This window comes from Elgaria multicarinata, chromosome 3 (assembly GCF_023053635.1).
Source record: "Elgaria multicarinata webbii isolate HBS135686 ecotype San Diego chromosome 3, rElgMul1.1.pri, whole genome shotgun sequence".
NCBI classification, from domain to species: domain Eukaryota; kingdom Metazoa; phylum Chordata; class Lepidosauria; order Squamata; family Anguidae; genus Elgaria; species Elgaria multicarinata.
The window spans coordinates 75,126,160-75,152,888 of record NC_086173.1 but is presented as its reverse complement, the minus strand read 5'-3'; the positions used below and the strand labels follow the sequence as shown (position 1 = coordinate 75,152,888).

General features: G+C 42.9%; 1 protein-coding gene across 2 annotated transcripts in view; it reads right to left on the bottom strand.

Annotated features, from left to right (window-relative positions):
- The window catches only part of NSG2 (neuronal vesicle trafficking associated 2), a 112,113-nt gene that overhangs the window by 27,811 nt on the left and 57,573 nt on the right, over window positions 1-26,729 (bottom strand). For both annotated transcript variants that reach the window (XM_063120623.1, XM_063120622.1), the window contains one exon: window positions 13,687-13,806. In XM_063120623.1, the coding sequence (XP_062976693.1) occupies window positions 13,687-13,806 (120 nt within the window). The remainder of the gene's footprint in view (window positions 1-13,686; window positions 13,807-26,729) is intronic.

The window sequence follows — 26,729 nt, the reverse complement described above, 5'->3', positions numbered from 1 at the left end:
GAGAGGTTCTCCAAAATTTGATTTGGCCCTTAGGCAAAAAGAGGTTTCCCATCCCTGTTATACACAGATTCCTGATGGTTGAATAGGGCTTAGTGGGACTCCCAAAAACTATATTTGGCAGATGTCTTTGAGTCCCAGTGGGCCGTCCCATAGGGTCCATTCTACTCTCTCATTTCTCCCCGAGCGATCCAGTTCCACATCTGAGACAAAATCTCATGTCCTCCCAGTTCATCTTCTTGAAGAGTCTCAAGCCATTTATGTGCTTATTGATTTGAAAAAAGCTACATTGGAGACCTCTTGCCTTAGACACATTGAAAACACACTAAAACATATGATTCAGCATGTTCCACAAATATGAGCAGGAGGGCTAAAAGATGCCTATTTCCCACCCCCCGGCAAAAAAACAACCAAGCCAGAATACCTTGAAACAACAAAGTCAAGTCTTAGCAGAAATCAAGGCAGATTGTTAAACAAGATCTCCCAAACAGTCTGCAGAAACCAACTTGGTTTCTCTCCTAATGAGTCAGTGACCATATTTTGGAAACCAAAAAGGAGGACAACATGGTTGGCTCCCAAGGGGGAATGTCCAAAATCAAAGAGGGGGGCCCACCTGAACATAGCCTTGGTCACATCTGATTTTACAGCACACAATTAAGACAAATTTGTTCTACATAACATCTTAATGTTAAAATCACTGAAATAAAGAATAAGTGTGATATTCAATGTATCTGAAATTAACTTCACTCACTCCTACTTTTGCAGCTTTTGCTGTAAAATTTGAAGATTTTGCTATACTCTGTGTGATACATTCTCCCCTTCCCTCAAACAACTTTTCTGACTGTATCCTCATTCTGCTGCAAGCTGCAGCTGCTGTTAATGGGGTTTGCTGCCGGCTGGCTAGCTCGCTTTTTTATTTTTAAATTTCATTTTTTAAAAAAAACAACAACCTTGTATATGATTGTCACAAGTTTCTCTACCCTAACATTAAGGTGGGTGTTGTAGGCGGTGGACACTACTTCGCCCATTCACACTTCTCACTTCTAACTTTAGTTTCTCAAGTTTTGAGCATTGGTACCACTTCGCACATCCAGACTTCGAACTCCTGTCTACTTCCTGCACAAACATGCGACTCAGAGACCCTCTTTCTAATACCCTGCGTTTCATGCCAGCACCATGGGGCTAAGTTACAACAGGTTTCTCTGGGTTGTCTGTGCAGCCTCTGTTGTCTCTCTCTCTAAGGCCATAGCTAGACCTAAGGTTTATCCCTGGATCGTCCAGGGGTCAAACCTGTTCATCTAGGTGACACACAGGGGATCCAGTGCTCAGGCAGGGGCGAACCCTGGATGATCCCAGGATAAACCTTAGGTCTAGCTGTGACCTAAGTCATTGCAGCCAAACCAAAGCCTCCATCCTCAAACAATCTCTCTCTCTCTCTCTCTCTCTCTCTCTCTCTGTGTGTGTGTGTGTGTGTGTGCGCGCCAAAGTCTCACAGCGGTCCAGCCAGGCTGCACATTTGTGACTGGGAGTATTGCTTATTGCTTGGTCATGTCCAGTGACTCTTACTTTAAAAACCTCCGCCACCAGCCACCTCCACCTCCTCTCCTCCTGCACAACTGCTTGACTCGGATGCATTCTTAAAACACTTTGGGTGGCAAGCTGGCCTCTCAGGGCCAAGCTACAGGTGCATCTGGATTGCCTTCAGCCTCTCTCTGCCTTATGCCAGCCAGCCAACATCTCCAGCTTCAAACAACACCCCCCTCTCTCTCTGCCAAAGTCTCCCAGCAGTCCAGCCAGGCTGTGCACTTGTACCCTGTGGCCAGGGCTAGGGTGCCAGCTTATAGCTTGGTCACATCCAGTGACTCTTGTTTTAAAAAAACTCCACCTACAGCCACCTCTGCCTGCACCAACACTGGACTTTGTGATGCTCCTAAAAGGCTCTGTGTGGCACGCCAACCTCTCAGGGCTCAGCTACAGCCATCTCTGAGTTGTGTCTTCAGTTTAGCACTGTCTTGAAGAGATATGCCAGCCAGCCAAAGCTGCAAATCTGTCTATTTTTCTCTGACACACACGTCAAATGTTCTGCATTGCATGCCAGCAGTGCAAACAGAGCCTACCTCACGAGTGAACTAGTGAAGTGGAAGGGAAGGGGTAGCAAAGCAAAGCAATGACATGCCAGGTTCCAATATCCACAGCAACAGGACATCTACAAAGATGAGAGGCTCTCTCTTGACAGGAGTCTCACTGTTGGTCATGAGAGTTTTTCTCTAAGGATGACCCTTCATCGCCCATGATGTGGAACTCTGAGAAAAAGGCCTCTGGCCTGTTCTATTTTGACCTGTGGGCTACTTTGCCTGACCTCTCCTTTCCCACATTTTGATCTATGGAAGCCTCATCTCTGCTGAGCTTCAGGTGCCCGATTGCCCACCAAATCTGCAACAGGAAAGGTGCCCTGCTCGCCCAGCACTTCTTAGCTAAAAACTGGAGATCCCCTTGATGTCAAGGGCTGAAACTGCTCAAGGTGCAACACCCCAAAGAGTTGGTTTGACAACCTGAGTTTGAAGGATAGGACTCCAGCGGTTTTTAAAAATAATAATTTTAAAACCTCAAACTTTTAAAAAATCCTAAAAGTCAAAGGATGAACAGCTTGGCTTCAAACTTGGCATGCCTCAAGCCCTCCTTAAGAGCGACCGCAGTGCCAAGTTTCATCTCTTTATCTTTAAAAATGGCAGAGCTGTAAGCACTTTTGTTAATTACCATTAAAGTAGAGCTGCTGTTTTGGTGGGAAGGATAGGAAAAATCTGGATTTTTCTTCAAATTTCATAATTCCCCCCCCTCCCGGATTTGTTACCAAAAAACCTAACAAATCGGGGGTTTTTCTGTCATATGGTCATCCTAAGTGACTCCATCTTTACAAATTATTGACATCCATTAGGAAAAAAGGAAAGGAACCTCTCGTGCAAGCACTTGAGTCATTGCTGACTCCTAGAGGGACGCCTGCTTTCACTGACGTTTTCTTGGCAGACTTTGTAGCGGGGTGGTTTGCCATTGCCTTCCCCAGTCGCAGTTACCTTTCCCCCCGCTAGCTGGGTACTCATTTTACCAACCTCGGAAGGATGGAAGGCTGAGTCAACGTGAGCCGGCTGCCTGAGAACCAGCTTCCGCTGGGATCAAACACAAGCCATGGGGAGAGTTTCAGCTGCAGAAACTGCCGCTTACCTCTCTGTGCCACATGAGGCTCTTGATATCCATTAACAAACATGTTTAAAAGAACGAGAGAGAGAGAGAGAGAGAGAGAGAGAGAGGCCACAGCTAGACCTAAGGTTTATCCTGGGATCATCCAGGGTTCGCCCCTGCCTGAGCACTGGATCCCCTGTGTGTCACCTAGATGAACAGGTTTGACCCCTGCACGATCCAGGGATAAACCTTCGGTCTAGCTATGGCCAGAGAGAGAGAGAGAGCAGGTGAAGAAAAAGTTGGTATACTCTTGCTTTATTCAGGCATTACTCAGAGCTGGACTTTGGGACCACGCATTTAACCGAACCCCAAGGTTGTGCAGTCCTCCAGCCCCTTCATGTGATGATGATGAACTTCCACAGTGGATAGTCTTTTGTAACCATGAAGGATCCCCAAAGAAAAAAGGCCTCCATGGGCATCAATGGAGTTTTCCACACACACACTTTTGTTAACCCCCCTGCTGGAGGGGGAGTGGAATTTCAGGAAGCAAACAAGGGTGGGGAAAGGTTTAATCTTACCCTTCCAGTGAGCAGTGGTCCTGGTCCAAATTGGGGCCACACACACTTACACTAGAGTAAAGAAAAAGCTAACCCTCAATGACATACTTTTGGCTCTGTGTTAGCTCTTCTGGTAAACAACAATGTCTGAATATGGCTTTAGTTCACTTCAAAACTTCATTTACTGTCACCTAACCCTTGTAGAAAAAAAAATCTTACATGGTAGCTATAAAGACTAGGAGGGAGAAGACGAGTATATCAAATCTGTGTACACATTGATTGAAGGCAGGATAGAAGTTGAAAGCCAAAAAAATAAAGGCCTGTAAACAAACAGTGTAAAGAAAGGAGCACCTTCAGAACTACCACACATCATTGATACTTCAACTCTCTTCGAACAATCGTTAAGCTCACAATTGCCTCTAGTGACTGAGAAGTTAGGTTTCTGCTGAATACAGATTACCTGGCCAAACTCTTACCAATAAAACAAGGAGTGCAGATAAAATCCAGTGGGGAATCTTATTCTCTGTAATACTGATCTGATATATTAGCTGTGGAAGAAACACAGAGCACTCCTAAATCTAGCATAATCTGTGCTCAGCAATGCAATATCTTGGACCAGGAGAGGGAGATAGTGTAGTAATCCTATCCTATTAGATTTCTATATCTTATATACTGTACGTGGGTATCCATACCAAAGAAAAAGCCTAGTGATAAATCGTTACAAGTCAGATGAACAATTGCATAACATACAAACATGATCTCTGTGGGTTGTATCCCATTGGTGTCACTCCTCTGATGGAATATTTTCTGATCCAGCAATGGATTTTCAGGAGAACAGAGAAGGAGGTAATTTTTATGTGATTCCACCTCTCCCCATAGCTCTGTGTGCCAATTCCAAAGGGTACCTTGACTCTCCAGAACAGGTTTTTTTGTGGGGGGCTGCAAGGGGCTGGGAGAAACACCAACTCCTTCCCTGTTCTGCTGACAGAAGCTTCCACTGGATCAAAGAGCTTTCCGTCATCAGAGGGGTACCAATGGGATAAAACCCTATATGCTCAGCCAGCTCATTCCATGATTTTCTAGATTCCTCGTAGGCAGCGTGGGAAATCCTTGAGGAAGAAAAACCTTCTAGAAGGCTCTCTGTCAGCCCATTCTTGTAGCACAGGAATAAAACTTCAAAATTCAGAACATTTTTGACATGCCTTCTCTGTGGGGGGAAACAACAATAAAAGAAATTACTTTGGGGCATTGGTGGCTGAACCTTAATGTTGTTTTAACATCATTTTCTTGTACTCCACCCACGCAGACCGGCCAAGATGCTTGTCATAATGTATGTGCAGGATGAGTCATGCAGTTGAGGAATAATTGGTCAAACTGCCGGGATGCTCTGTAATTGAGCTTGAACTACAAGGAAATATAGGATCATATTTCAGGAGTGACAAGCTGCAGAAATTATACAAGATTTCAGCAAGAGGAAAAGGGAACTAACAGTAGTTGCCTAGGGACAACAGTTCCTGTCAAATGTTACCACAGTTAAAGAGATCAAGTTGGCACTATCCAAGATGGAGGGCAGATCCATTTACATAAGCTTCTCTTCTACTGAAAACCTCACCTCTGAGAAATGTCTAATGTTTATTGACATATTCAACCCATGATAACCAATATACACAGAATGGAGGGTGCCTCTAGAGTTACCTATCAAGCACATACAGTTCTGATATTTCCTACAAAGATGAAGCAACTTTCCCTGTGACACAACCACATAGAAAGCAAAACTTCCTAACTGCCATATTGCACCTGTTCAGGCAACACCTAAGCAACAGTGGTTAAACATTTTGAGCTAAACATTATGGCTGAGCGTATTGTGTGAACCATTCCTAACCATTGTGGCTACAAAACCATGGTTAAAACACTAACCATTTGCTGCAAAAGTGTTAGAGGCCTAACCATGACTTAGCATATCTTTCTAGCGGTCACGTGGCTGGGGGTGTAACGAAACTCTGGAAGAAGCAAAGGACTGCCACTATAAACATCCCAATGTTAGTTAGGCCTTAGCTAGACGAGGGGTTATCCCGGGCTGATACCCGGGATTACCCCTGTGCGGACGCACAGGGGATCCTGGGCTCAGGCAGGGATCAACCCTCCCTTGCCTCGGGATAATGGGCATCACTTTTGGCCTGATTTTTCCCACGATCTCGGGCTGAGCCCAAGACCGTGAGCGTGTAGCCAGTTCTGCCGCTTTTCCCGGCTACGCGCGATTACTCGCACATAGCCGGAAGAAGCCACACACAGGGCGCAGTGCTCCCCAGGAGTGCTGCACCCATCGGGGGCAGGATGGGGGGAGCGGGGAGAATGATTTTTTTTTTAAAAAAAATACTTACCCGAGCGCACGAGTGTTCGTGCGCATCCAGCCCCTTTAAAAAAAAATTAAAATGGCGGTTGTTCCTTTAGCCCGTCGTGCCTCATGTGTAGACGAGGGAGAGATCCCGCGCTACTTGCATCGTGGGCTCTTCCCTTGTCAGGCATGGATTTTAAGGTACTGTATATCTTCGATTGTAAGACGCCATCGTTTGTTGACGCACACTAATTTCAGTACCACCAACAGGAAAAAAAACCTAAGACACACCCACGATTCTAAGACGCAGCCCATTTTTAGAGATGCTTATGTGGGGAAAAAAGTGTGTCTTAGAATCGAAGAAATAGGGTAGGTCTAGCTAAGGCCTTAGTTCCCCTCTCCCTCTTCATAACACCCGTTACAATGTAACCCATGTTCTGATGTCATTACGCTGTGGATTTCCATGCCCCCAGCAATGACAAGCCCATAATGAGATGTGGGGGACAAGGAAACAATTAGCGTAATGACACCAAGGCCTGGGTAAGTTGTACAAGTGGGAACAAAAGAATTCGACAAGAAGCTGCCAATTCCAGCAGCAGCCACATGTTTCTTTGTAAGGCTTAGTTCTGCCCATTTACTAGATTGATATTACATTTCTATCCTGCCTGACAGCCGAAACTATTACATCCAAATTAGACTATTGCTATGCTAGAAAGATCATTTGGATACAAAACGCAGCCACCAGGATGCAGGTAGGCGCGAGGTGGTTGTAATCTTGCAGCAATCACCATTCCAGGAGCAATTTTAGTGCTGGTATTAACTAGGTCTGATCTGAACGTCAGCCCCTGCAGAACTGACCCCTCTTTACATGACTCCAAAACTAAACCAATAACCACAAGTAGTACAAAGTGGCTGGGCTACTTGTGGTTGCTTGTTTCATTTTTAGAAAGCTGCATCATGTGAATCGCATCACCTGCATATCGGTTAAATCATTACATGGGTCATAGGGAGGGTAAAAACCCACCCCAAGATTAAGAACAGAATTTCACAAGGTGCCCTGGTTGTCTCCATCTCCTTCCTTCCATCCCATTAAACAAGGACTCAGCAGCTGGCTGCAGCCTTCTCTCTCTCTTTTTTCACACTGTCCTGCTTGCGCAATCACAGAGTGGGAAATAAGCCACAAAAACCCACTTCGTTATATTCCTACATCATTCCCCTGAAAACACAAAGCCCTATTCTGATGTGCTTCTTGAATTCTGGAAGATTCAAAATGGCTTCCACCACAAAAAAGGGCTACTTGCTTTGTCACTTACTGGGGGCTGTGATTATATTACAGCAGCTGAATATCTATATATTAAAAAATATACTTCCATGGATGGATCAGGAAACCTCATTTTCTTTAAAGGTGTGGTGTTAAATACCCCTCCAAACAAATGGCAATTATTGAAGCAGGTTTGTTAAAATTATAAAGTCACATACTATCCTATTTTTAACCTGAAATATTAGGAACATCTTTTTTGTTGTTGTTAGACTTCTTTTAGTTTTTTTTTTATACAGTTTGTTTCAAACACTCCATCCCTCAACAGCTTATTCAAAAGCAGACCCAAAAAATGAAATTTTGTTTCATTCTGTTTGGAGTTGGGCAGGGGATGGGTGAAGCAGAAATTAACACAGCAGTCCTATGTCTTTCTAATCAGAAGTAAGCCCTGGCACCATTGAGTTCAGTGGCACTTACTCCCAAGTAAATATACTGATGAATCAGTGAAATGATTTCGTGAAACAAAGTTGGGTGTGGATTTCATGAAACCATTTTCCCTTGAATTACTGGACCAATTTCAACTATTTTTGGCCGAATCACTGTTTCTTTCCAGCCCTACTACCAAGTCATTTCAATTCTCACCTTTTAATTAATACATGTGATTTACCAAAAACATACTCCACCAGGAATCTCTTACCCACATGCCCAAAATGATTAGAAGTCGCACAGGAGCACAGCTGTGTGGTTTTATCCTGGTTGTGCTTTTTATATTGTATTTTGTATTTGTTTTTTTAGACTGATGGTTGTTTTATTATGCTTTTCATAGTTTTAATTTTTGTGAACCGCCCAGAGAGCTTCGGCTATTGGGCGGTATAAAAATTTAATAAATAAATAAATAAATAAATAAATAAATAAAATAAGGCTTCAATTCTAGGCACACTTACCAGGAAGTTAGTCCCACTGCATACAGAGGAAATTGCTTCAAAGTTTCCATTGGTGTGATTTTGAATTCAAAATCACACCAATGGAAACTTTGAGAGAGAAGTCTCCCTATTATTATTATTATTATTATTATTATTATTATTATTATTTGTCCAGGGATTACTGTAGGGAGCTTGGATTATATTTTTGCTCCTATTTTAGTCAAATGGCATGATGACTCATTTGGCCTAGAATATATCTATAAAACTAAAATTAAAATATGGCCACTGAGTTTGCATAAGCACTTCAAAAAAAAATTATTGTACTATTGCAGGAAGGTGAAAATGAAATTTCTAGCACATGGCTCACTGGAGAGCTATAGCAAGCATCCACCCAGCAGCAGAAAATATGATGATTTCATTTATAATGTCTCTCAGCCCATTTTCCCCTTCCTTTTTATTTTTTTGTATTGCCAAAAACTGAGCTAATAAAACTTAAGCATTTACTCTGCCTTCCTGCTACAAAAAACACAAATGCAAGACAATTTCGTCAGCTCCAGATAATAGATATGCACATAACCAGAGGGAGGTATATTTAATAACTTCCCTAAAATACACATTGGAATGAAGACTATATATATATCCAGAACTACAGAAGGTAATAAAATATAATCTATTATCTCAGCTCATTTTGGTCAGGAAATAATATCACAAAGTTAATACGATGCATATGAGCCCTTATGAAAAACAGGCAGGAGAAGCTTACGGCCTTATCCACTTCTGGTTGCGATGATGGGCGATTAATAAGTGCCATGGAGAGGCACAGAATCGAAATCAGATGGACTTGGGGGAAGAAAATGGCTTGGAAATGAAACTGTCAGGCTGAGAAGGAGCAACGGTTGATCCCGCCACAGCATTCGTCAGGAAGTGAAGGAAGAGTTCCTTTCTGCAGTTGAACTGATGTGCCATTGAGCTCAGCAACAACTCATACTTCTACTCAGATTGACAGTCTGCTGCTTTTATTTGCTGCTCTGGGTAAAAATATGTGTGGGAAGAAGGGAGAAGGACAAGAAAGCTGCTGGGAGTAGTGGAAGAAACAAGAAAAGTTGTAGGGAATCTAGAACACAGATGAAGGCTTGATAGATCCATGCAAAGAGAGTGAAGAGACAATCATTGCATGAAATGAAGCAAGACAGTGGGGAAAACCTCCAGAGAAGATTTTAAGGCAGCACAGAAGAAGTACCGAGGGGTGGAGAAAGGATGAAAAGCTGCTGGATTTAACCCTATATAATTTATTCCCTTATCAGTTTAGTTACTGTGAGTGGTGCATTCATTCATTTATTCCACTTCTGCCATGCAAATGTTTCACAGAGACCTAAGTATATTGTGGTTCCTATGACAATAATGAGAAAATGCAATTGCTCATTTTAGCATCAGTAATTCTAGTGAGAAATTCATAGGAAACTATAAAGACTGATCTCTTCCGGCAGGCCTATCCAGTGGAATTTTAGGATGTTCTTAGGATGCTTTTAGGATGTTTTTAGGGAATTTTAATGATGTATACTATGTTTTTAATTGGTATTTTATGTATTTTATACTTACTGTTGTTCCCTGCCTCGATCAGGATGGAGAGGCGGGTAAGAAATATTATTATTATTATTATTATTATTATTATTATTATTATTATTATTATTATTCTGCCTTGACATCATAAACAACATGAGAGTGAATTTACCAGTCTTGAAAGGTATTGTGTAAATGCACACCTCTACCACTCAGGTGTTATAACAAATTAGTCTCACATTCAAAGTGCAGCACAAGGCATGCTAAAATTAGAACATCAGAACTACAGATATGGATTTGAATTCTCCCCAAATTCAAATACTTATCCCTTAAATCTATATTTGACTCCAAAAGTTGTTTTGTGAAAGCAAAATCATTTTTTTTCAACTGTATAGGCTGGATCCAGACTTAATCATACTTAATCAACGGAAATTAAGTGAGTCATGACTTATGGCTCCACTGTGGGTTTACTCTAAATATGATAATCTGAATCCAACCCAATATTGTTGATCTTTAAAACTTTATATAAAACCATTTCTTAGCAGCCCAAAGCACTGTATGTCATACTTGTGAAAACTCAAGAAGGACTGTCTCTGATTCAGTTTCTATGCATTTTTAATGTTAATAGAATTTGGGTCCCCCTGTTTAGAGATCACTTTAGAAGAGCTCTGAAAGGTATTATCCTAGGTTAGAGATCAATGACTGTTGCCCAATCATGTATTGGAGTCGTCTCTGTCACCCTGCTGACATTTGGTCTCTCAATAGCAAACTCTATTCTGACATAGCTGGCTGGGGGATGCTGGGAGTTGTAGTCCAACACATCAGGAGGGTACCAAGTTGGGGAAAGTTGCCCCAAGGACACTCAACCCAGACATTCAACCTAGTCTAGTGAAGCAGGCTTCCACACACATATTCCTAGCTGAATGGAGAATTCTGTGCACAAACTGGTGTTGTGTGAGCTGTCCCCCAGCCCAAGCCTATAATCTTGGGTGTGCACACCTAACCATTTTGTAAAAACTCAAATCCCATTGATCAGATGTTTATGCCATAGCACAGGAACAAGAGCCCTTGAAAAAATGAAACCTCTACTGCCCACTGCCTCAGATTGTGTATCCGATCCAGGAAATACCACTGCCCCCTGACTCCTAGGAGTGAGCAAGTAGACCCTGAGGAGCAGTCCTCAACTAGCTCCTCATCCTTCCAACTTTAACTCCCCAGGAGAAGCCAACACCTACAGGAAAAAGCTGCTGGCCCTTTAGCAAGCAGATAGAGCATCTGAGGAATGGAGCTTCCAGAAGATCTCCCTGGCCTGACTATAAATTCCTGCCAGTAGTTCCCAGGCAGCGAGAGAGAAAGTAGCTAGTACTCCTGCACCTGGGATGCTGTCCATGGTCCTGAAATTAACTCAAGTCACAGAAGTGATCCAGCTTCCTGTCCCATTTTGTGCCTCCTCACCTTAACCACTGTCCAGAGAAGATGATAGAAGCCCAGGTGAACTGCGACAGGTTAGGAGGGAGAATAGGAGTTGGTTTCAGGGCTCTTTCCCCTCATAAAGACTTCCCACCCAAACTGTGAAAAGGTGGAAGGAGGGACATATGTGCAATCTGGATAGCTCTGTGTCTACTTCGTTAGACTGGCGACCATACGTTTCTCTAGCAATCATGATGCTTTCACAACTGACTAGCATTCTAATATTCTGGACATCTGACAAACATTAATTGTGCTTATTTCCTCTGTGTGTGTGTGTGTGTGTGTGTGCGTGTGTGTGTGTGTGTTTAAGGAATAGTTATTCCCAGGCATACTGCCCTTGCAGAATGGCAGTATTTGTGTACAGTAAATAAATATTTAAAAAACTCATAAAGGCAAATCCAAACCAACTAGTAGGGTGGCCATAGGGAGAAAAACAACACTTTTGCAAAACCAGCCATGAGAGCTCCAAAAAAAATTTATTTATTAATTTTACTTTGAGCCACTTTCTGGTTTGCTTCTGGATTTGCAGTTCCCAGAGCTGCAGGAGCTGACATCTGGAAGAATCCTAATCCTTAGTTCAGACATAACAGGAACCCAGGGTTTCCTCTGGTGAACATGTGCTGTGGTGTACCTTGGGCTCAGCCATTCCCTCTCCCCTTTCTTGCTCTTTTGCCCTTGTGGAGACATTTTCAGTTTTAAACTAACCAGGTTCCTGTGACATCCAAACTTGGGAAACAATCTTTAATTGAAATTATGATTTCAAAGAAAGTCAGGATTGAAAACATGGTTTACATAGGAACATAGGAAGCTGCCTTATACTGAATCAGATCACTGGACCTTCTGACCCAGTATTGTCAACACTGACTGGCAGCAGCTCTCCAGGGTTTCAGCCAAGGTTGTTTCAGCCCTACCTGGAGACACCATGGATTGAACCCAAAACCTTCTGCATGCAAAACTTGTGGTCTACCGCTGTGTCACAGCCCCTCCCCTACGAAGCTTTGATCCAGGCTTATTCTCATTAAGCATAATTTTGTTTATATGTGGTTAGTGAGAATGAGCCAGGACGGAACCATATTTTCAGTTCCTCGTTTGTTCAGAGATAGTTTAAACAAATAACAGTTCCCCAAGTTTGGACATCACCAGAAACTGTGGTTTATTTAAAATTGAAAGCAAACACTTCTGATCTCATTATGGGCCAAAAAGAGGGAGAGACGGGAGTGGGGGGGGGCATGCGAGCCCAAAGCTCACTATGGCTTATTCTCATAGCAAGTAACTATGATTTCCGATTCTGTGTGAACAAAGCCCAAGGTTGCAATCCTATCAGTGCAGACTTCAGAGTAAATTGCTGAACACAGTGGGGCTTGCTTTCAATTAAGCATACACAGGCAGGAATAGGTTACATGTGTGAATCCAATGTTGTGAATTCAACTTTGTGAAAAATGTGATGCGGTTATTGCCATTACTCAGCACAAGTACCAGGGTCCAGTCATCACCCTAGAACAGGGAGAGGACATCCTTTTAACCTGGGAGCCTTGCACATTATCATCATTTTACAGTTCAGCGCAGGAATAATCTGTTACATATACAGTCCAGCTTTCCCCACTTAACTGAAGCCTTTGTAAGCAAGTCAAAAGGATGTGTGTACCCAAACTCCTGTGTCAATAAGAAACAGATGAAACAGGATACAGATTAAATTTAAACGTCTGCTTTCTGGCAAGCAGATGATAAACTACCTTACCTTTAGATCCTTGAAAGGAGTGAAATATGTTTTCTGTGACTATGTGGGTTGAAGGTGAAAGCACCCGGAAGCTGGGCAATAAATGTCATGTTCTGCCACAGACTCATTTAAATTGAGGCCTTTATTGTGAGAGCCCAGCACCCTACAACTTACATAGTCAGGAAGGACTTGTTAAACCAGACACGTTAGATCAGCACTGAGGGACAAACTTCACATCATGTTGGAATTCTGTGATTGGATCTCCCAATGTAATGTTGATCTTCAAAAGGCAGCCATGGGGGGAAAGCACAATTTAGAACAGGGCTGCAGTGCATGGGGAAGGAGTTAACCCTTTTGCCCCTGAACTTATTCCCCAAGTGATTTTTTTGTACTCATATGGTTTCCTGTCTGTGACTGATAACCAGCCAGGGGAGTTATGTTGGTGCCACAGAACAGGGAGAAATGGTCAGACCCCCTTTCCCCCATGCCATGGCTCCAATCCAAGTCTCTCCTCTCCCCACAGCTGCTTCCAAAAGAATAAAATTAAATTGAGAGTTCCAATCCCAGAACTTCAGCCTAATAAATATTTTGACCCTGAGTTGTGCTATTATTAAACCAGAATCAAGACAGCTGCCATATCTCAATTATTCTGTGAAAATTAACATACCTAGCTAGCAATTAGCATTTCTTACCTTTAATCTTTCTGTTACACCATCAGTGAAACTGACTGTGAATTCAGCAATTTTGGGCACTCTGAGTTTTCCTTTGTTCTTCTGGTCTGGTTGGTATTCTGTTCTTGTTTTCACAATCACCTAGGAGCAAATGTTGACACTTTTAACTCTTCAGAACAAAGCAATTCAGAACTTTTAGCTGGCTTAAATTTTACCTTTCAATTAATTCAGCTCCCTGCAAAGAAGTCATGTATACTGAAAACATCATCAGAGTAGAATAAAATAAAATAAAAGACAACGAGGGCTTTAAATTAGGTGTGTCATCAAAACTTCTCACAACTGTGAGAGACTGATCATTACTGAAGTGGATAAATCTCCCACATGATAGGATCCTCTGAGAACAGGGGTGGACAACTTGTGGCCCTCCAGACGTTTTGGCCTACAACTCCCATCATTCCATGGCTCGCTAGATGCCTGCTTCTCCCCTCCTCTGTTAGGTGTGCAAAAGCATCATATCATAACAGTCTGGGTAAGGGGAGGTCTGTGTTCACCTCACATATCCCCACGCCTAGGGAGGGGAGATTTTAAAAATTCAGTTTGTTTTTTTATAACAACCTACCAAAATTTGCAAAGTTCTCCGCATTCAGGACAAAAAGGACTTGAGATCTAAAAAATTCAAATGTGTGAGAAAGCAAGATTTGCGGTCTCATTTACTCAGAACCCAGATTGTGCCCCTCACCTTCCAACCTCTCCTAGGCAATGCTAGCAAGTGTGATTTTGACTGGTTCTTTTTACCTAGCAAACTGTAAGGTCTATCAAAAATTTAAAAGACTAACAGCTACATTCTGGAATGTGCTTTCATGGACACCGTCCACTTCATCAGATGCATGAAGTACTGACCTTTACACAAAACACTTCCCAGGTTACATTATATTTTACATTGCATTTTAATCTGGAAGCCATTTGTTTTTTTGGCTGAACAATGCTAGAAAAAAAGATGTTCACCAAAGCAATAAATAATTAAAATGTTCCAAATGCAGAAGGATTTTGTGTTGCTTTTCATAATAAGGTGGCTACAACAACAGCCTGGATGGCTATTCACTTTCACATCATGCACTCAATACTTGAATGATTTTAAAATCTATAATCTGAGAAATGTCTTCTTTTTAGCCCACCCAGTCACCAATGAGTGAGACCCTCCACAAAGAGCTTCTAATGCTTTTCCTTTTCTGGACTTCAAGACAGTGTAGCACTGAGCCTCATCAGTGAGAAAGTCATTTTCAATTTTCACCTTGCCAGAACATACATAAATAACAAAATACCAATACAAAATGAATGTGGTAGAACTATACACATGCTGAGAGATTTAGGGAGAACTAGGGATGCTGAAAAAATCTGCAATAGATTCAAATGAGTTTCAATTTCCATGAATTCCACCCGCAGATTCTGCAGCAGACCAGCTTTTTCCAAGTTGCAAGATTTTATGGACTTGTGTAAACCATTCTTTTGCTTTGTGTAGAGCGGGGATTTGTGCAATTTTCTTCATTTGCAAATGCACACTTGTGCTAATACACATTAGTGCAAGGGCACCCTTAGCACAAATGTGCATTTGCAAATGGACAAAATTCTCATACCAAAAAAAAAATCAGTTTCCATCAATGAGCAGACAACAGAATGAAAGTCTCCTGACAATCTGCAGAACACAGGGGCTGTCTATATGTTGTCTTTGCCCTACAGCGGCTCTGAATCCATCAGCATTGGTTATATGACGCAGATGCTGATTCAGAGCTACTCAGGGGCAAAGAGCCGAAGATGCGGAGCACAAAAGTCAGGGATTTACCCCCATTTTTCCTGGCCAGGTGAAGTCAGTGCAGCTCTTTCCCATCTGTCCTTGCTTGGGTGCTGCTCAGGTGGGGGGCATTCCCAGGCAGAAGGTGACCTGCCATTGGTCACCGGAAGCCACAGGAGGAGGAGGAGGAGGAGGAGGAGGAGGAGGAGGAGGTGGGCCTGGAAAGCCTAATGGCCGTCAGAAAGCCCGTGCTGCCTCCCTCAGTCTGGATAACTTGCTGCCGCCACCCCTCACCAGCGAAACCATGGGGTTTGGCGGCGGAGTGGTTCCAACGTGGTGCCATGTAGACAGCCACACAGACTGAATGGATTTAACCAGATCCATACTTCCCTAACCGACTGCCAGGAATCTCCTCTTTGTCATCTCCCCTAGTGCTGCCCCCTTTGTAATTAGCCTCCTCTCCTAACCACAGGAAAGTAAGTTGCTCATTGATTGGCAGCAGCACAATCCTGTGCATGAAGCCCCATTGAGTTCAATGGCGATTAATTGAACATAACAATGTATATTGCAGCCTTAAAGCTTTTTTCTTTTTCTTTACTCTCACCTACAAATAAAGCCTAAAACCATAAAATCAGTCACATTCCATTAAAAGGGGAACAATTTAAAAGTTTAAAAACAATCAGAAGTGCACAGAACATTATTACTGTTCAGTCCATCTTCATTACATAGCATAGATATACCACTGAACCACTAGCCACCAAAAACATTACAAAGCAACCAAATTTCAAGTTCACAAATAATGAGTTTACATAGGCACCCATCTAATAGGAGCAGTCTCCCCTGCCTCCCCAAGTGGGTTCTAGTGGGGCCATGTATCCTATTTTACAGAGGACTCTTTGAAGGGCTGTCCAATTCAAAGAATCTAAGAAGGGAGAGCAGGGATCTTGACATTCTCCATCAATCCTTAGCACCTCTGAGCACCTCCACTAAGCCTGCTGATAGTGTGTGTGTGTGTGCATTGTGCCATTTTGGCTACATATGCAATGGCATCCACGAGTTAACATCAGAAAGTGTTCTAAATCCTAACATCTAAAGAGATCCATAGTTACCCAAACCCTTGGGTCTGTTGGTCCAAAGAAAATCAGAAGCAAACCATCCAGAAATTAGGGAGGCAGTCCCCTCACCCACCCATAGCTATGCGCCCATGTATATATGTATTTGCCGCCATCTCTCTCCTTTTGTCACCTTCAACCATCTCTTTGCATGCACTTTTGGTTCCCACTTTCCGCTTGTAGCTTTTCTAAGTCTGGATAGCATTGGCCCTACCCATTGGACGCCAGATCACAAAGCTGGGCCACCTACCCCCCCCCCTGTGTCATATTTTCATTCATGAAATGTGGGGGGCTATGTACAATTATGGGGAAAACTGACAAAAGAGTGTGTGGGCATTTATCTGTTGGCTTGTTGCTTCATTCATTTTTCTTTTTAGGGAAGCTTTTTTTTAAACTAAAGATATTCCAGGGATTGGAGAGGCAGAGATCTAGGTGACATCACAGACAGCCAACAAATCAGTACATTGCACAGACAGCCTCTCCTTCAAACTTGCAGAACTTTTTCTTTTCTGATTGTTTTCAGATTTGGATTAAATGCAGCAAAGGACCTTAAGAACATGAGAAGAGCCCTGCTGGACCAGACCAAGGCCCATCTAGTCCAGCATTCTGTTCACACAGTGGCCAACCAGCTGTCTGTGGGAAGAGATGTCAGAGAAATCCACAACGGATTCAAATGAGTTCATATTTCAATGAATCAGACCTGTGGATTCGACAGAGGACCAGCTTTTTCTGAGTCATGTAGATTCTGTGCACCTGTGGACTAGTTTTTCACTTTGGGTGTGGGGGTGGGTTGCACAAATTTGTCCTTGTGCTAATGCGTATTGGCACAAGTGGAGCAAAATTCTTGTACATCCTTAAAAAAAATCTAATTCTGTCAATGAGTGGAAGTAAAGACGTCAATCCATTAAAAAACGGACAGAAGAAATTTAACAAAGTCCATACATCCCAACCTGTGGAAACCCATGAGTGCCATAGAAGCCTATTGCTCATGTTCCCCAGCAATGGGTAGACAGAGGCAGACTTCCCCCAATACATACAGCTTCCAGAGTGGTCCCACTGCTCTAAAAACTGCCTCCATCTTAAAAGCACTCGGCACTGACAAGATGAAGCTCTAAATCTCTGGCACTGCTTCCTTCCAACTCCCATTGAAGTCCATTAGCCTTCAACAGCTAAGCAGCATCCTATTATGGGCAGATTGGATGTGCTCTCTGACAGGTCAATGCACCTTGTGTCCTCAGTACATAATTTTGCAGCTCATCCAAGCCTCTGTCTTGAGCCACTGAGCAGCTACTTTATGGATCCTGCTAACTTGGTTTGATCGCTCTCACTGCAGTAGTAATCCTCTTGCATTGCCCGGTTCTCTTTTATCTGACCCACCTCTGACCTCTGGTTTCTGTGTTCTGATTTAGCATGGTAATCCTGTCTCCAGGATGCACCTCGTTGACCCTAAAGACACTCTCAGCCTGTCATTCTCAGTGTCAGAATGACTTTCCTTTGACTTCATTTTCCCCAGCTTATGCACAGCTGCTCCTTGTGCTGGACAGCCAAGATCAGACAACCATGTACTGGAAACTGGCTGTTAAGAAGGAAACACATCTCAGTTTTCTCCAAACAAAGCCCCTAAAATACTGCTACGGAAGCATACTTCACATGAAGAGCATGTAAGAATTTGGTCTGTACATGGCAATGAGTTGAGAACGTGGAACTGCGGTTTTCCATTGTCTCTCTCAGCCCTTACTCCTACTTCCTAAGCACAGCACAAGTGCCTGCTGTTCAGGCCTCCTGTGTTTTCACAGCCATTGTTGGCTACCATTTATAAACAAGCAATATGGCCAAGGATCCAAATCCCCAAATCTATCTTGTAAGCACATTTAGGGATGTGTGTTATGTGGTTTGTTTCACACATTACCCAACAACAACACTCAATATATGATTAGTTCAGGTTGGAGCCAGATTTATATTGGATAAACTGCACTAATGGAAGTGGACTTCCCTGATCCCTACTTCCCTTGGCAACCTCACCACTCCCTGAAAATACTACAGAGAGGCAGGAGACCCTGTTGAATGGGATGAGCAGTGGTGTGTTATTAGGATCCCCAAAATCAGGTGGAGGCACATTCCGTGAGCAGAGCCCTTCATTTCCCAGATGGTCCTTTCCTCATGTTGAAAGCAGATCTTGGATCCAACCCTACATCTGTATGATGCATGTGTTTCCAACCAACCACTCGTCACATTTTCTCTCTGAATATTTAGATGCATGCCTAAACAATACAATTTGCAACTTCTTCCAGGGAACCAACTAATCCCATTTCATTCTTACTCATCACCATATATTTAGTATATCCATGCTTCCCTATCTCAGTAGCCTCAGGTTCAACCTGATATCTTTTTGCACATAGGCAAACTGGTGCTCTGTAGATGTTTTTGACTGCAGCTCCCATTTGCCCCAGCTAGCATGGCCAATGGTCAGGAATGATGGAGTTGTCATCCAAAATATGTGGCGGTACTCTTCACATCTACTCAGAAATTGCTCCCATTGAGTCCATTGAGGTTACTTCCAGCTTACTGGGTATAAAATTCCAGTCTGCACAATACCTCATGTACTCTATCTTATGACTTCTACTTTGTGGCTTCTTTTGTTGGATTGATTGATTGATTGATAGATTGGTTGAATCTTTAGACTAAAGATTTTTGGAAAGTTGAAACTTACTGAGTGATTTGTGACATTTTAGTTGGTCCTAATAACAGATATTTCACTGCTGACGGTTTTGAATAAAAACAATATCTATGATGCTGATAAAGTTAGCTAAGCCCTATTGAGTCTGTTGACTAACAGGAGAGTGAATAGCTTAGTGTTAGAGCTCCTGCATTGCATGCAGAAAGTCCTAGCTTCAGTTCCTGGCTTCTCCAGGTAGGACTCAGGTGGGGGGAACTTGGCTGAAACCACAGTTAGCCTCTTCCACTGAAATCATTGTGACTTAGAAGTACTTAACTCCAGCTGAATTACGTCCAACGCCTCTTAAAAAAGGACTTCTTCAAAATGTTTAAAGAATACAATGTGCAACAAACTTCTGATACATGGGTATTTAAAAGAAATATATAACTGTGCTATCAAACTGCATAACGTGACATGAAAGGATGGTTAATGTAGCAGAAGAACAAAACCAGGGAATGGCACACTCCTGACTGCATGCAGAGATTATTTGTTCCTGAACTGGAGAAATCACTGGCCAGAGTATATTCAGAGAGAGGCTTTCTGAAATACCGTTGAAACACGTCCGGTTTGCCATCGTACCTGCTGCATTTTAACACTCGGCCGGCATGCTGAAAGAGGCCCGGGCGAGCAGCACTAACCCATCTCTCCTGCTCTGCTCCTTGCTGCAGTGCTTACATTGCAGGCTGGGCCCTAATGCAGCATTCCATTTGTTCTCTCCATGGCCTGTGCCCTTTTGTCAAGCCTCAGCCATTAATTATAGAAAGTTGCCCATTAGCACCTGAGAAAGTAATGTTCAGGAAATGCATCTGTGTTCTATTTATAAACCAGTCAGGCATAGCTTCCAGCCCCTTTCAGCTCTGCTGCATGTGGATGTACATTTTCCACTATCTAATCATGAAATGCAATGCAGACTGTCTGCCAGAGCAACCATTTTCCCTCTGCGGTGTCTGATTTATTTCCAATTTTAATCCCTTTGTCTCCCTTTCAATCCTTTTTTCTTGCTTAATTTATATCTGGTGTGTTGATTGTCTCTTGAAACATAAGCAGGAGGGCTTCCCTCCCATACACCATCATAGTAAGCATCAGTTATGAACCCTGAAAATCCAAACAATGCAATGTTCATAATAGGTCTGCTCAGAAATTCTGTATTAAGAGAGATTAATTTTTCAAGAAGTTGTCAGAATGAAAGGCTGCCTGGAAACCATATCCTCTGACCTCAAAGTCCTAGAGTCATGTGTAGGCTGGGGCTGTGGTTACAGAACGGGAAGGGGAAAGTACTCTGCACATGTTTAGAAGAACTCTTTTATAAAAAAACATTTTTAAAAAACGATTATAGGACTGAGCCCTGGCTCAAACTCATTCATCCATTTAACAGTTGTCTTCCATTCAGGCCCTTACATTCAGGCCTTAACTCCCTGCATGCAATAAATCCCCAATCACAACCCATCTCTCCTGCTCTGTATAGACCAGCCTTTACAGAGGATTGTATGGATTGTATAGACCAGCCTTTCCCAGAACGGTCCCTTCCAGATGTTTTGTGGAAAAAGTCAAGATGGAACATGGCAAAGATGTCACAGGAAATTCTCAGAGAGATGAAGGGCCATCAGCTATCACTAGACCTTTGGACCTTTCTTCTAAGAGTGAATGAAAGTACTCAAAAGGTTACTGAGTCTTCATTAACCTCATATCCAGCAATACTGAAAGACTGAATGGGTTCAACTGTATGCAGTCCCCTATCAAACAATCATTTTTGAGCTTTAAACCCAAAGCTTGGGACAAGAAGAGCTAAAGGACTGTGAACTTATATGAAATCTAGGATCTGTTCCCAAAGCTTTCCTCATGCAGCCCACACCAGGTGAGCTCAGGAGTGTGGCAACTGCAAAGAGGGCCTTCTCAGTAGTGCCACCTCACCTACAGAATGCCTTCCCAAAAGCAGAGGGAAACACCAACACTTTTAGCTATTTGTCACCATTGATTTGTTAGTTAGCTATTATTACATATATTTTTTATCTCACCTTTCTTCCCAAGAGGTCAAGGCTACATACATGATTCTCCAAACCCCCACCCAACCATTTTATCCTAACAACAACCCTGGGAGGGAGGTTGGGCTGAGAAAGTGTGACTGGCCAAAGGTCACCCATTAAGCTTTATAGCTGAGTGGGGATTTTAATGTTGGTCTTGCCAGTTCTCCAAGGTGCTTTTGAAGGAGGGCTCTATGTGCTACCAATCAGAAGACATTGTGCAGCTCTTCCGTCTTTTTCTCCTTAACAGATTTTCTGCAGTAAGAAAAAAGATGGAGAAGCACTGGAAAAACATGGGAGGCCTATGAGTGGAAAACATCACATCTGCACACACACACCCGGCCCGAAAATTTCTGTGAATGAGGCAGCACAGTAGTACAATAAAAGCCTCATCTGGAAGTACCCACAAGGTTCTTAGTAATTTTAAATGTTTTAAATAATTAAAAAGAAAAATCCTGTGGCAACTGTTTACTCCTGCAGACCTTGTTTCTCAAAATTCATCTCTCTCTCTCTCTCTCTCTCTCTCTCTCTCTCTCTCTCTCTCTCTCTCTCTATATATATATATATATATTCCATTATATACACACATACAAAATCAACTATTCTGAAGTCCTTCACTCAGATTATTAAAGATCAGGTTTCCCTTATGAATAAAAGTTATAATAAGGAAACATAAATTCTGTCACTTTTCAACATCCTTTTTTTATTTCTCACTCTGTATCACTATAACTGCTCAAAAGCTCTTTATTACAACATGACAGATGAATCCCCTTTCAGGAAACCAAGTATAATTTGCACATTTTCTTCTTCCATTTAAATTGCTCATCATCCCACAATTAGCCTGCATGCCTTGCCCCATTCAGTCTCTATTAAAAAAAACCTGAACCAAACAGCACACTTGGTGATACCTGATGGGTTCCAAAAGGCTCCCTTTGTGATATTCAATATTTCAGCTGTATCTAGCATGAGGGTCCCAGACTGAAACCAAGAAATCCTGAATGTCTCTGAACATTCCAGGCAACCATTTCCATATCCCATCCCATTTAGCCACCATTTGCCTCCTGTGCCCTGCATCTGATCCAGCAGGTTTTATGATACCCCAGCAGGGGCTCATTCAAAAACAGTGCCCAATGTATGACAAAAATGCATTTTAGCACCCGGAATATTTCCTTAGGATTTGTCAAGGTTATTCAAAGAAGGTGATGCACAGTATCCCAATACCCTTGAAGCAGAAGGACTGAGATGTATAGCCAAAATGACTAAAAAACTACCTGAAAGAAACCTGCCAAAATAAAATGAAGGATAACCAAGGCCGGAAAGGGATTGAAGCTAATATGGACACAAGGAGCCACAGAACATAGGGAAGCATTCAACATGAGGCTCAAAGGAGTGAAAGTGTTGTGATGAACCAACATAATAGAGTGGCCCAGCTCACAGAAGGAAAAGTCATGTCCCAGAATGTATCATCAAATTCTGCATCTTCCTAGCTAGAGATCAGATAAGCAAGCGATTAGTGTAACGGGGGGAGGGGTAGCGGGGGGGGGGGGAGATAACCTGTCCACTATCTATTCCCACATTCCAAATCTCTCACAATGCAATCCTCAGTTGTGCTGCCTTCCTAATCTCTACTAAATCAGGTGTGCGGGATACTGGGGCCTTCCAGATGTTGTTGAACTCCAACTCCATCAGCCCCAGCTAACACGGACAATGGTCATGGACAATGGGAGTTATAGTCCACCATCATCTGGGGACATAGGTTGCCACCCCTCTTAAGCCTTCAGCATGTCACTGTCTGAATTTGTATGATGTGATGAGGGTAGCATTGGACATTGCCAACAATGCAGGATTGGGGAACTGCAAATCATAGAATCATAGAATAGCAGAGTTGGAAGGGGCCTATAAGGCCATTGAGTCCAACCCCCTGCTCAGTGCAGGAATCCACCCTAAACCATCCCTGACAGATGGTTGTCCAGCTGCCTCTTGGATGCCTCTAGTGTGGGAGAGCCTACAACCTCCCTAGGTAACTGGTTCCATTGTCGTACTGCTGTAACTGTCAGGAAGTTTTTCCTGATGTCCATTCAGAATCTGGCTTCCTGTAACTTCAGCCCGTTATTCTGTGTCCTGCACCCTGGGATGATCGAGAAGAGATCCTGGCCCTCCTCTGTGTGACAACCTTTTAAGTATTTGAAGAGTGTGATCATGTCTCCCCTCAATCTTCTCTTCCCCAGGCTAAACATGCCCAGTTCTTTCAGTCTCTCTTCATAGGGCTTTGTTTCCAGACCCCTGATATTTTCTGTTTCCTCTTTTTGTGCTGCTTTTGGAATGTCTGAAGCTGGAACACATGCATCTAGCCCACTCATGTATCTCCCACCTACCTGATGAAGATACAGCATTGGCTATTTTACCGCAGGGAGATCCCACATGGCATTTGATGCCAGATGCTCAAGAAGAGGCAATGTGAGTCCCAGCTTCTGTGTAAACTTTGGAAAAACTCCAAAGCTCTAGTACTATTTAATTGGGCATGCAAAGATTTACCTGCATATTTTAGGGGTTTATATCACAGTTTAACTTCTTCAGAATGCTTTGCAAAATTCCCTTTACAGAGCCATAGGTCAAGTATAAAGGACAAGAGCCTGCTATTCACGAAAATAACTATGGTCTGACCTAGATCTAAAAACAGAACTAAATTAAGGATTATTATCAAAGAGGCCCTCTGCTTCTTTTGAAAGTAAGAGCATTAACTACTACTACTGTGACCTCTGTCTATTAGTTCTGCTCTCCAAGTGGTTTCTAATATGAGTATCAGCATGATCCATGGATATCTTGTCATTTTTTTTATTAAGGCAGGTCACAGTTCCCTATTTACATGTGAGGAATGCAGATTCAGATAGTGATTTGCAGGTGACCATCAAGGAGGCTGCATCTGAGCATAGATTTGAAGTCCAGTGGTTTGATGGCCCAATACTTCATGCCTAATGGGCCAAAGTGGGCTATTAGGAAGTCATATTCATAAATGGTTTTAACAGGAATTAACTGGTACATTCACATCTAGGGTGATCATGTGTCCTGCTTTATCAGCCCAAAGACATGTGCACCATGACCAATTTGATCCTGAAGCTCCACCCTTCTTCCGCTACACCCACAATCCTAGAATGACTGCCAGGTCTCATCAAGCCTCAGATGCCTTACCGCAGGGATAGGCAACATGGGGCCGTGGGCACCAATGCCCACTAGCCCACTGAGGTGCCCTATGCTTGCTACTTATTATTATTATTATTATTATTATTATTATTATTATTATTATTATTATTATTTTAAAATAACTAAATGTCTTGCTAGCAGTAGGGATTCAAAGCATAGAGAGTTGCCTCTAACTGCTCCCATCTTCTTTCCACATGTGCCACAGTCCACATCTTTTGGAGGATATTATTAACCCAGGACAGAACTATGGAGATGGGAGAACAACTCATGGTTTATATTGAGAGCCTTGGAAATCAGTCAACCCATCATCCACCAAATTAGCCAAGCCAGATTTGACCCACCTACCCACCCCCATAGGAGAGTCAAACATTGCTTACAAGCCTGCCCAATCCCTGAAGCTGTTAAAAGGCAGCTTCATGCAGCCAAGAGAGCAGTGAGGCTTCGTTAAATTGAAGGAAGCTGCATTCCTGAAAATTGCTGGGTGGGAGAGGGTAGTCCACCTCACAAAGAGGGGTTTGGGGGGAAAGCATGTCCTCTGAGGGGCTGGATTTCCAACACCAGCACTTTAGGTGGCTCACACCCCCTCCTGAGATTTTTGTCGTTTGCAAATCTCTCAATTCATGGTTCCTTTTGACAGCTACGCATGACCAGGGAAGGTCATGGTGAGGCTTCTCCTGGCTGCATCAAGCTGTGATGCAGGTTTAGGGCTGAGCAGTGTTGTAGTGGAGCCAAGGCTCACAGGGTCTACATGCCAAGACTTTTTTATTAGCAGGGACAACGATGTCTTCTGCCACCCCTCTCCCTGGATTTCCCTGTTCACTCTGAGCTTAGCTGCAATCCTCACAGTAGGCAGGGCGGCGGGGCGGGATGGGGGAGACAGGGGAGGAATGGGTTTTGCCAGCAACCATATATAGTTATGAGCTATCCCAGCTGCAATGCAAAGTATTTTCAGATGGCTTGGTCTTGAATGGGTAATTGAGAAACAAGAGCTTGAGAAAATACCTTTTCCTGGTGAAGATGAGAATGGCTAAGACTGGCTTGCTGACGTGGATCAACACAGCTGCCAGCATTTCTGGATTCTCCTTGGGGCATGACTATGGGGACTAACATAAAGAATGCCTGCATGCCAACATTTACCACTATACCACTGGGACTGAGTTGGTGAGAACAGGGTAAGCCAGGAACTCTTCCCAAGTTCAGAATTTAATCTGAGTCAAAGAAGAATTCAGGGGGTTGCCAGCACCTTTGACAGAAACTCAAGTGAATACAAGGGTCTGTTCAGACAACACGCTAAGCCATGGTTAGGCCTCTAGCCTTTTTGAAGCAAATGGTTAGTGAGCATTTTTAAACTGTGGTTATGTAGTCACCATGGTTAGGAATGGCTCACATGGCACGCTAAGCCATAATGTTTAGCTCAAAATGCTTAACCACCATGGCTTAGTGTGTCGTCTGAACAGGGCCAATGAGGTAACTAGGGAGGAACAATAGGAAAGGGAAAGATGTAACACATTGCCATCATATTAGACCAGATCCTGATTTTTAAGCTGAAGCAGAAGAAGATCCAGGACTCTAACATGGATGGATTCCGAGCCTCTTTCTTCCCTGAAATCCAGTCTCATTTATATTGTTACTTGATGCTTGCACTTAAACTCTTCCTTCTTCAGCAAGGATAGAGTGATAACATTTAACATAACGGGGCATTGCGAACACTCTTAAATTATTCATTTAAGGAAAGGACACGTAGCCCTGATGTAATTCCCACTTTGCCGCCAAGGAGTATATAATATATTGCAGGTCAGGCGGTGTAAAAAGTGCAGATCATGAAATTTTAAAATACTGCTTCTTGGGATTATTAATAATAGAAAATCTCGCTCACTGCAGGAGTCCCCGGGATTGGCAAGACTGATAAATAAAACATGTTGTTTCTGCCAAGGAGAATGATTGCTTCCAGCTTCGGTGTTGGCCTGTGCACTCTTGCAAAGCTCATGGCCGGGGCATTCCCTGAGTTAGAGGGAATGAGAAAAGCAAAAGAAGGGTTTTTTTTCCTCCCTGTACATTTATTTTCAGAAGGTGAATTCCTGACTCATCTAAATCTGTATTCATAGAATCATAGAACTGTTGAGTTGGAAAGGACCACAAGGATCATCTAGTCCAGCCTTTCTCAACCTGGGGCGCTCCAGATGTGTTGGACTGCATCTCCCAGAATGCCCCAGCCAGAGCTGGCT